This window comes from Theobroma umbraticum, unplaced genomic scaffold (genome assembly GCF_002168275.2).
Source record: "Theobroma umbraticum cultivar Fairchild unplaced genomic scaffold, ASM216827v3 scaffold_67.0, whole genome shotgun sequence".
Lineage (NCBI taxonomy): Eukaryota > Viridiplantae > Streptophyta > Magnoliopsida > Malvales > Malvaceae > Theobroma > Theobroma umbraticum.
Window position 1 is genome coordinate 6387883 of NW_018397262.1, and position 10433 is coordinate 6398315.

The window sequence follows — 10433 nt, forward strand, 5'->3', positions numbered from 1 at the left end:
TTAAACTTACATCTCTTACTAAATTACTGCAATATATATCGTGCTTTCTGAGAAACCCCTCTCTCTGATTTTGTCAGTTATTGGCTTAATTCTCTCAGCTTTAATGATCTTGTCATTATTTCTCATATCATCTCTATACCCTTTCCTAGTGAATCTTTTGTGGCCCTATCTGCTGATGCCTATTAAAAGATCAATTCAGAGATCTATCTTTTTAGGTTTTTTGAAGTTTGTAGATGTTCCACATATATATTTCTTATGATTAAAAAGTATGGTTTCTGTATCTTGATACAGATAGTGAAATAATTAGGACTTACCAAGCCAATTACTATGGTTTCTAATTTGATTTTATATCCGTAGATTCCTACCATTGTAAAAGAATCTGCAATGCATTGGCTAAAAAGATGGCTGCCATTACCATAGAAGATATGTATATTGTAGACTGGTAAAGAGTGCTTGCATGGAAGCACCAAATACTATTCAAATTTGGTGTCATGAACCTTACTTTGTGTTTGAAAATAACTGCAAATCAGTATATATTCATTTGGCATGACCCTCTCATGCATGAAAGGTCATTTATATATATGTTACATCTGATATCCCTCTGAGCTTTTACTTTAACTTGGATCAAAAACTGGTTTCCCCAGTTTGCCTATAGATCATATACAAAGCAAAGAAAAATAAGGAAAACCTGCATACAGGCTGGACAGGAAATGGCTCAAAACCCTAGCAACCAACTGTCTCTTTCTCTCTTTTTCTTTATGTTGTAATTTGGCTGAGGCTGAATAAATAAATAAATAGAGGGAGTTACTATCCTAGAGTTAGTTTACACCTTTTATGTGCTGAAACACAAGGAGGGCATCTCTGGCTTGCTGTTTATGGGAGTCAAGTAAACCATTCTGGGATTGCATTAAAAAATGTGAAAGAAAAGAATAGATAAAAACTATCACTGTTTCCAGGAAGTAACATATATTAAGTAAAGCAAGGGCATGTTTCTTCCTAACGACACACTGGAGATCAGAAAGTGGCTGCTGCTGCTGCTGCTGCTGCAAACCAGAAAAAAAAAAACACAAAGGCCTAAGCAACAAAAGTACAAATCTGTGAACAAGTAAAGGTGTAAAAATTAAATATGGATGCAGGTGGGAGACTGATAGTCTGATGCTGATCAGTAGAAGTAAGGCAGAGTAAGTGTTGAAGCTTTTTTTTTATTTTTGTTTTTCTTTGGGCTATAACTTACATTTGATTGGATGCTCAGTGATTCATCCTGTCTTATTCATCCCCCAGCTTTTCCTTTTCTCTTCCTCTTTCTTGTTATTTCACTTTTGGCAAAAAAAAAAAAAAAAACACATTGCTCCATTGTTTTTACCCTTAGTTGTTCATGTTCTGAAATATGCTGTCTAGAGTTATAATCTTAAGCAACTAAACTGAAAACAATATCAAGTAACAAGAAAATGTTAGAATGCTAAATGGAATGGAACAAAAACCAAAAAGGGAATTACATTGGCAAGTAAAGTATGAAAGGAAACTGCCACATTGAAGAAACAATAATACCACAAAATATGGTGTAATTGATACTAGATGGTACCAATTTTTTCTTTTGAGCATTTAGTATTTTCATTTTGGGGGTTAAAGGTTAGGGATGAGTCAGGTTGGTGCCTATTTATATTGAAATATCCGAAAGCAAAATCGCTTATTATCGAGGTATTTAAAACTTAATCGATATTATAATAATATTTATCATTATTCAAAGTATAATAAAATCGATTAGTGATATCTGTTAATTGTCTAAATTTGTTGATAGGATCGATGTTCTATTAATAAAAGTCAAAATTAATTTTTAAAATTCTAGAATAGGTTATTTGATGGTCACTTGACAGTTTTCTTCGCGTTTTTAAATATCTTAAAATTCCCTTTACTTGTTCATGTGAGATTGAAGCATCTTAATTTACTTCTCTTAAATAATTGGGCGTGGCACTCATGCTCACCTAATTCGATATGCCTTTATCATCTTCAATCACCTTGCTTGCTTTTCTAATGGAAGTACTTGGCATGGATAAGATCAAAATCATTAACCGCTTTGCTTGCTTCTCCATGAAAGTATTTAGCATGAATTAGATCAAGATTATATCTGTTTTGATATCACTCGTGACGAGATTATTATTATCTTTTTAAAAATTAACTTAATAAATTATTTCTATGAAGAAGTAGATGTGTCATTAGTAGCTGATATTGCAGCATTGTACTCCTCTTTCCACAAAGAAGATACTTTATGGTAACATTGATTTCTGCAATACTTCGTGGTTCTACTTTCTACTGTTAGGTCTCGAAGTATTCCATGTGGTAGATGTTAGGCTCCAACGGTCTATACTCGATCCTAAACAAAGCCCACCTTAAACCCAAGGCAAACCCAGATTCTATTAGCAAAAAATCTCAAACACTAACCCGAACTCTATCATGAAAGATTTCCCTTGGAACTCTTTTTGGCTTTTTCTTGTCCCACTCTCTCCACACTCAACTTGTTCCTTTATTCCCATTGCTCGTCCAATTCCATCAACCGTCCAACATTAACATCTTAAGACAACATCCAGAACCTTCATAAACGCAAAGCTCTCCCTCAGTTTCTCACAACAACAACAAAAAGCAAAGGAAAAATCCCCGGAGAAGGAAAGGAAAGGAAAGGAAAAGAAGAGAAAAACTCGCCCAGAAAAGGGAAAGAAAATGAATCCCTCAGACAACAGTGACCACCCTCAACTCCCAACAATCAAGATCCACCACCCATCATCCCCTCACCACCCAACCTCCACCGCCACCCCCACCGCCGGCGCCCGCCGCAAGATTGGCGTAGCCGTTGACCTCTCCGAAGAATCTGCCTTCGCCGTCCGCTGGGCTGTCCAGAACTACATCCGACCCGGTGACGCTGTCATCCTCCTCCACGTGTCACCCACTTCCGTACTCTTCGGAGCCGACTGGGGCCCACTCCCCCACACACCGCAAACCCCGGAAACACCGCAGTCCCAAAAGCAGCTGGAAGACGATTTTGATGCCTTCACGGCTTCAAAGGCGGCGGATTTGGCCAGACCCTTGAAGGAATCAGGGTTTCCCTTTAAGATTCATATAGTGAAAGATCATGATATGAGGGAAAGATTGTGTCTTGAGGTGGAGAGGTTGGGGTTGAGTGCCGTTATAATGGGGAGTAGAGGGTTTGGAGCTGAGAAAAGAGGCAGTGATGGGAGGTTGGGAAGTGTTAGTGATTATTGTGTGCATCACTGTGTTTGTCCTGTTGTTGTTGTTAGGTATCCTGAAGATAAAGATGGCGGGAATGGCGAGCCCGTGGTGACGGTTAAGGAGGCTGAGGTGGAGGAGGAAGGTGGCAAAGGTTAATCTTTTTTGAGTTTTTTTTTTTTTTGATGTTTGAGTTTGATTGAAAATTTGGGATCTTTGTACTGGTTTCATTGCTAAATTTGGGTGGCTTGATCAGTTTTTTTTTTCTTTATTGCTGCTTATGTGTTTTTATTGTATTAACCGATTAATAGGATACAGAAGCAAAGTCACATCATATGATCCATATAGCGATCTTGCATACTAATGTAGTTTGTTTTGGTTTATTGTGACTGAATTTTTGGTTTCTCGGCAGTGTTAAGATGTTTAATTCGGATGAAATTGGCCTTTTTTTTTTTGTTGATTGTGTTTTTATTCTGTTAGATGACGAGTAAGGCACAGTGGCAGTGCATGATCCTTATGGCTGACCCATGTATCGGGAAAAAGCTCATTTTGTTGTGGTTATGGCTAATACAATGTTTAGGTTGGCAAAGGTTGGTCTTTTTCTTAGTATTAATTAGTTTGTCGTGGTATCAATTTAGGTATGATATGATCTATGTTGATGATCACATATTGGGGAAAGGGTTAGTTTGTGTTGGTTTTAATTATTTGAAAATTGGTTTCTTGGCATTTTTTTTTTGTTTAATTTGGATGATTTAAGCAGTTTTTGTTACATTAGCTGATAAATAGGGCATGTTTGTATAGTATGATCTATACAGCCGCATGTTTGTATAGTATGATCTATACAGCTGATACCATGTTGTGGCAAAAAGATTTGGTTTATTGTTGTTCTTGTAGCCTATATATTGTTTAGTTTACTTAGTAGTATTAGTTTTTTATAAGGGTAGGATTTGTTTTGTGAGCTGGATAGGATTAGTTTTGTCCCCTTGAACTTTGTTGCAGATAGGTAGTTAACTGAAAAAGGGATGGGTTATGGACAATGGGACCAATCATTTAATAAAGACAGCATATTACGGTGGTGTACTTGGTGTAGAAGCTTATCATACATGTCATTGCTAACTTGGTGTCGTAGAGCATTGCTTAAATAAAGATGTGTAATAGCAATTGCTGCATTGCTTATTAAGTAACCTAATATGTGTAAAAGAAGGAACTCTTTTGCAGCTTGGTAGGAAAATTTTGGGAGCTAATTGAAATGGGGAGAAGTCATCCACAATGAAAATAATTTAATAAGGAGGATAAGATATAGTAGCGTGGTGTGCTTGCTATTTGAACTTATAATAGGGGTTGTTGCTAGATTAGTGGTATGACTGGAGAGGATTGCATACATGTGATAAAGACGTGTGGATAGCAATTGCTACTGTCTTTTATTAATCTGTTAAATCTGTGCGTGCATGTATGAATAAATGATGTACAGTTATTAGAGCATGCATTAACTAGCAAGTTTGGCCTGCTCATGGAGGTGTCAGGACATGATGTTACCATCGTAGGAGATTATAGGAAGATGTTTTGAGTTGTTGTTTGTCCACTTTAGACAAAGCAACTTGATGCATGAAGGAGTTGGAGTGTTTCTAGCTGTTGGGATGATCATTTGGAACTGAAAAGTGCTATCGGAAGCTGTTTATATGGGAATGCAAATGGTTTCGTAAATCATAGTTACTTTAAATGGGAGAATATGGGGAGATAAATCACTTGTGCCTTTTTTTGTGGAATTCTTTGTTAAAGCACACTCTTTTTCCCCCCATAACCATATTCTGGGGAACTTTCAGAAAGAGGATGTGCCAATTAGGTTTTATTAGAATATGCTTCTCTTTTTCATATATGTTGCTTTACAACATACCTATTAGGATGTTTGATCTGCTGTAGCTGGTAAGTATGGTGGAAATATATGGATTAATCCGATTTGGGAAGTTAATTGAGACTGGAATGATAACTATTAGATGTTAAAAGATATGCCTAGATTATGAGAAGGCTTTTGCATTTGGAGGAAGCTGTTTATGTATCAATTGATGGCAAGCATTTCCCCCTGCTGTCTTTTCTTTTTTATTTGGGCTATTACTTGTGAAACACAGTGGAACTGGAACCTATGGAATATAGAAAGAAAATGATCAGTCTGTATGGTATCCTGGTGGAAGCATCAAGAATTACTAAAGATGGGATTCTCTGTTATCAAATCCATATCATGTTGTAGTAGAAGCATCCTTAGTTTCTTCATAGACTTTGGTTCATGTATAAAACTTTTATTAGTTGCTGACTTATAAACTTACACCATATCTTGTAAATTGACATTAGTATTTGCTGCTTCTGTAATGGCAGATGCTTAGTAAGTCCCTGGTAATTGCAGCTTTATCCTATCAGTATCAGGTTTGTTTCTTGGCATTGGAAATATCTTTCATGAAATGGTTTTTTGTCGTTCTTTTATGCAAACCTGTTTGGAATCTGATTTGTTTTTCATCTTGCTTTTCTTGTGTTATAGATAGCAGAGATGGCTGTGAGTTGATATGGATTAGCTGGGACAAAGAGAAGTCATCAAAATCTTTGGTGGTTAATGGCACTTGGTTAAAACGGTTCCTAGGATTTTCTCTTTCTAGTTTCATCTCCACTTTGCATAACTCTATCGATGATGTTATTGTATGGTTGATGAGGTTTTTTTTTTTTTTCTTTTTTTTCCCTTTCAATTATGGCACTCGAGGAGATTATTATGTTTTGCTCTACTGTGATATAAGACAATCCCAGTGTCAGCATTGGCTTTCTATTTTATGAGCTGTTTTTGTGGCCATACTGCAGGGCAGAAATATGAAAGTATTTGATGAGCTTCACCTTGAATTCAAGTGCTTTCTTGATGCAGAAAGCTGGGAAAGTTTTAGTAACTGCATACTGATTGCTGAAAAGAAAAATCTCACTATACCTGCATATCACTAACATGAAATCTAGCTCTGTTGGTCATTGAGTGATGGTGGTCTAGTTGGAAAGCACATGCAAAGTGCAGATGCAAGTTGATGTTCTAAAAGCCAAGACCAAATGTCAACCTCAATTTCCCTCAATCTAAGTAGAAAACTAGGGATTGCTTCCCTCAATCAGGGGAGGAAAGGAAACCACTCAGAAATTGAGAGATAACCCTCAATTAGTTTGCTTTCTAAGATTGATTTCATGGTCATTGTTTCAGCTTTTTCGAACAAGTGTCTCTCGGGGATGCGTATATGACTGCAGTTGACTGGGTGGTGATGATAATTTTCTGCATTAACAATTTGGCACAGCTTGCGTAGCACAATCTTCTTTCAACTGAATAAAAATGCTTGGTCAAACTACTCCTTCAACCAAGGAGACAAATCAGGGAAAAGAAAAGGAGGCCAAGAGATACTTATCTTTATCAATACTGAAATAGTCAAAAAGCTAAATGTCTCAATTAGGAGAAAGCCGGGTTTTTTTTTCTTTTCCTTCATTTGCTTTTCTAAAATTCAACTTGATTTGATGTGAAGAACAACAAATGAAGACTTCGATAATAGATAAATGAATAAATAACACAAGAGGACAAAATGAGTCCCCCACTTCTATCAAATAACTAAAGGGTAAAATACCTTCCATATCTCATATGAACAAAGAAAACCCCAAACCATATGCCATATCAACATCACCCCAAGTTAATCCACATGGGGGTTGTGCAAGTGGATTGCCTTTATTATTTTTTAATATCCTTCAAATTATTACTACATGCTGAGCAAAGCTTTGGGTGGGGTTTTGTTTACTATCCACCGTACATTTCAGTCCTACTTCTTTAGCTCATACCCTATGCCCCCTCCTCGCTACAACCAGCCACAAGTTTCACCCCTCAAATTTAGTCTAGTCAATCTCACCACTTCTTTCTATTATTATTATTATTATTATTATTATTATTTTAAGTTTCTAATTATTGGGTTTGGCACCTAACATGGCCTGTTCAAATGAGAAGAAACTATTATTTTATTTTGTGCGTCACAAATCCATACAAATAGATAATAAATGCACCACGAGTTGTTTTCCAATTCACAACTTGTGGATAAAACACATGTAAGCAAGCGTGCATAGATCGAATAAGACAATGAATGAATAGTCATTTTCAAACCCTCTTTCCGTATTCCTATTTTGACCGAAATTCTTCAAAAACTTTCATTAGATTCAGTAATTTGTAATCAATTTCTTAAAGACTATTGGTTAGAATAGTGTCATAGATCAAAACTATAGTCTTGTGATGGCAACTATGCTAGCGGAGGATCAGTTTTGCCATCTATTTGGTAAAGCACATGTGGCAGAAACAAAGCATCTATGGCCTCCATATTTGATAAGAAAAGGTCATAAAATGCCAACTTGCACCAATATCTCCATGACCATCACCCAATTTTCTTATCTTTTTCCTTTTTATTAAACTTCAATGGAATTTGTGTGCACATATTTGGACTTTATGCAATTCTATGCTTGAATGGACAAATACATAGTATTACTAAAAAAATGTAAGCAAAATTACAACATTGCAAAAATCATCATCACACGCCCAAAAAAAAAAAACAAAAAAGGAAAGTAAATTCCACCAATTTCCACAATGAAGACAAAGAAATTTGAAATATTTCCAAAAACAGGAAGAACTACCTCAGGGGATTGCAATTTGTGTAAGTTAGGATTAAATAAGAGAATTAGTGGGAAGTGAAATGTAAAGGGCTCTGATCTCTGCTCAACCTGCAGATCCCAAGGATTGTCGCTGATGCATCATTGTCATTGGTGACCATGTGGTTTTGAAGTCTATTCAAAGAGCTGATTATAGCAGTTGATCTAGACTCTGTTTCACTGTGATCTTGATTTCTAGCTGATTGATTAACTTCACATAATCTTGGTTGCTTCAATAACCTTGATGGGCCCATAGATGTTGCTTCTCCATTGGTTGATCCTCCTGAGCCCACATGAGATGAGGAGCACCCAAACTCATCCTGCATTTGTCACAAATGAAATTTCACCCTTGTCAATACCCTGTTTGGTTCCTTAGAAAATATATGACCAAGAAAAGAAAAAAGAAATTTTGAACTTTGACTCATCAACTCATAAACCCAGATTCCAAATTAAACAAAAATTTGGATACTTTTGTTTGTGATTATCAGAAATCAAGGAACAAGAAAAACAAAATATTCAACAAAGTCTCTGTTGATTCCTAAGGGCAGGGTTTTCTTTTTACACAAGACAAGATGCTGAAAAAATTTATATTCTGTGATTAAAAGAAAAAATTTTAATTCATAAAAACCCTAACCAAGATTCTAAACTAGTAGAAATTAAAAGAATTTTTATTAGAGTGATAGGAAAATTAAAGGAAAAAGATATATATTAAAAAAATCTCTGTTCTTCCTAAGCATGGGATTCCGTTTCCAACAAAATTCTGAAACAGATTCTTTTCCTTAATTCAAAGGAAATATAAATTCTTTTCCTCAAGTTTATATAATACCCTTTGAATTAAACCATTTTCAGATTCAAATATTTTTCTTGAAAAAGCACAATTTTTTAAAGAAAATGGCTATAATTTAAGGGAAAAAAAGCAGAGCAAGAGAGCAAAATCAACATACATCAGAGTAAAAACTTAGATTCTCTCTCATCCTCTTCAATCGGAAACCACCACCTTCACTGCTACTCAAAGAATCCAAGCTAGACACCGGCTTTGACATCGAAAAAGAAGAAGAATCCCCTGACCATGGAACCACCTGATTTTCCCCATCTTCAACCTGCTCTTCCTCTTCTTCCTCTTCCTCCTCCTCCTCTTCATAATCTTCTTCTCCATCTTCGTCATACTCTTCCTCGGATGACTCTTCCTGCTGATCAGTCACTTCACAAATACTGCCGTTATTTTTCTTGTTGTTGTTGCCAACGCATGACTCGCAAACAGAGACAGCAGGGCTGAGGTTGCGACCCGAGGCGAGCCAGGGAGTTGGGTTTTGGCAGACATGGCAGAGGAGGTTCCGACTGTGCTTCGCCACGAGGAAATTGGCACCATGAACCTTCACGTCGCAGTCCCAACACAGGTTTGCTTGGTCTGATTCGCAGTGCATTCGAGCTAACCGTTCACACAGCTCACACTTCTTCATTCTTTTCTTCACTGCTTTGCTTTCTTCTTTTCTCTGCTTTTCTTTCACTTTTCCTTTTACGGGAAAACCACTCACCTCTAACATGTTTGCTATTTAAATCGCGTTAAGGGTAGTTTTGTCATTTACATTTTAACCAAAGGGTCGAGTTTGACGATTAAATCGGCTGCCGCGTCATCTTAAAAATTTATTATTTTTGTGTGTGTTTCGTTTAGACAGTAGGAGGAGAAGAAACGTGGTGGCTGGCTTGACTACGAGAGCCGTTGGTTGAGTGCCACGTGGAGGACTATGGTGGGTGGGCATTTATGCCTTGTCCGAAGATATTTTTTAAACTTGGGTAGGAAGAGATGACTTGGCAGATTCTCCAAATCTATACCTACGTGGACAAATCGAGTCCAGAATGGGGTCATGAGCCACGTGATCCCCACCTGAGGTCCGTAATCGAATCATTTTTAATGACGTGGCCTAATGGGACCCACGTTTACGTTAATCCACGCTTTTATCCCTCCATCTCCGTGTCTGCCTTAAATCCTTTTTCATATATATATATATATATATATATATATTATTATTACAATTTGCACACTAATAATAATTCTTTAAAGAAAATTAAATATTTTTTATATTAATTGTAAAACACAATAATTTCATTAATCCGAAAAGTGATTCCACTCCATGTTTCGGGTTTATGTAATTCTTATTAATCAAGAAAATCTCATTTTCACAATTAAATTTTACGATCGTAAAGTCTATAACTTATCATATTTCTTTATATGATAGATAATAGGAACAAAAAAAAATTACTAGTGTTTGAAAATAAAAATGATATTGTTGTGAACAAAGAAGGTGCATGCTCCTCTGTATATTATGCACTATCCTATTAATAATGGGAGTATGTGATAGGACCATGGAAATGTATGGGCAAGAACGGATTTGTGGGGTATACTTCCTTGGGCCATGGCCGTGGAGCAACCCTCACCAAGCCTTTCAAGGCAAGAATAATGTTTTTTATTTCCTCGATTTGAGCAAGATTTCAAAAAAAAGGGTATTTGTTGATGTGGCATA

The 10433-nt window shown here is 36.4% G+C and overlaps 2 protein-coding genes across 2 annotated transcripts; one reads left to right on the plus strand and one right to left on the minus strand.

Moving 5' to 3' along the window:
* The first annotated feature begins 2400 nt into the window (after window positions 1–2400).
* On the plus strand, window positions 2401–6028 carry PHOS34 (Adenine nucleotide alpha hydrolases-like superfamily protein). The gene is made up of 3 exons (XM_021432654.2): window positions 2401–3373; window positions 5590–5637; window positions 5750–6028. The coding sequence occupies exons 1-2, from the start codon at window positions 2716–2718 to the stop codon at window positions 5595–5597; spliced, it is 666 nt and encodes a 221-aa protein (XP_021288329.1). The 5' UTR covers window positions 2401–2715; the 3' UTR covers window positions 5598–5637; window positions 5750–6028.
* Window positions 6029–7668: 1640 nt separating this feature from the next.
* Window positions 7669–9446, minus strand: BBX28 (B-box type zinc finger family protein). The gene is made up of 2 exons (XM_021433017.2): window positions 8856–9446; window positions 7669–8231 (listed from the first exon to the last, which is right to left on the minus strand). The coding sequence occupies exons 1-2, from the start codon at window positions 9369–9371 to the stop codon at window positions 7941–7943; spliced, it is 807 nt and encodes a 268-aa protein (XP_021288692.2). The 5' UTR covers window positions 9372–9446; the 3' UTR covers window positions 7669–7940.
* Between the last annotated feature and the right edge of the window lie 987 nt (window positions 9447–10433).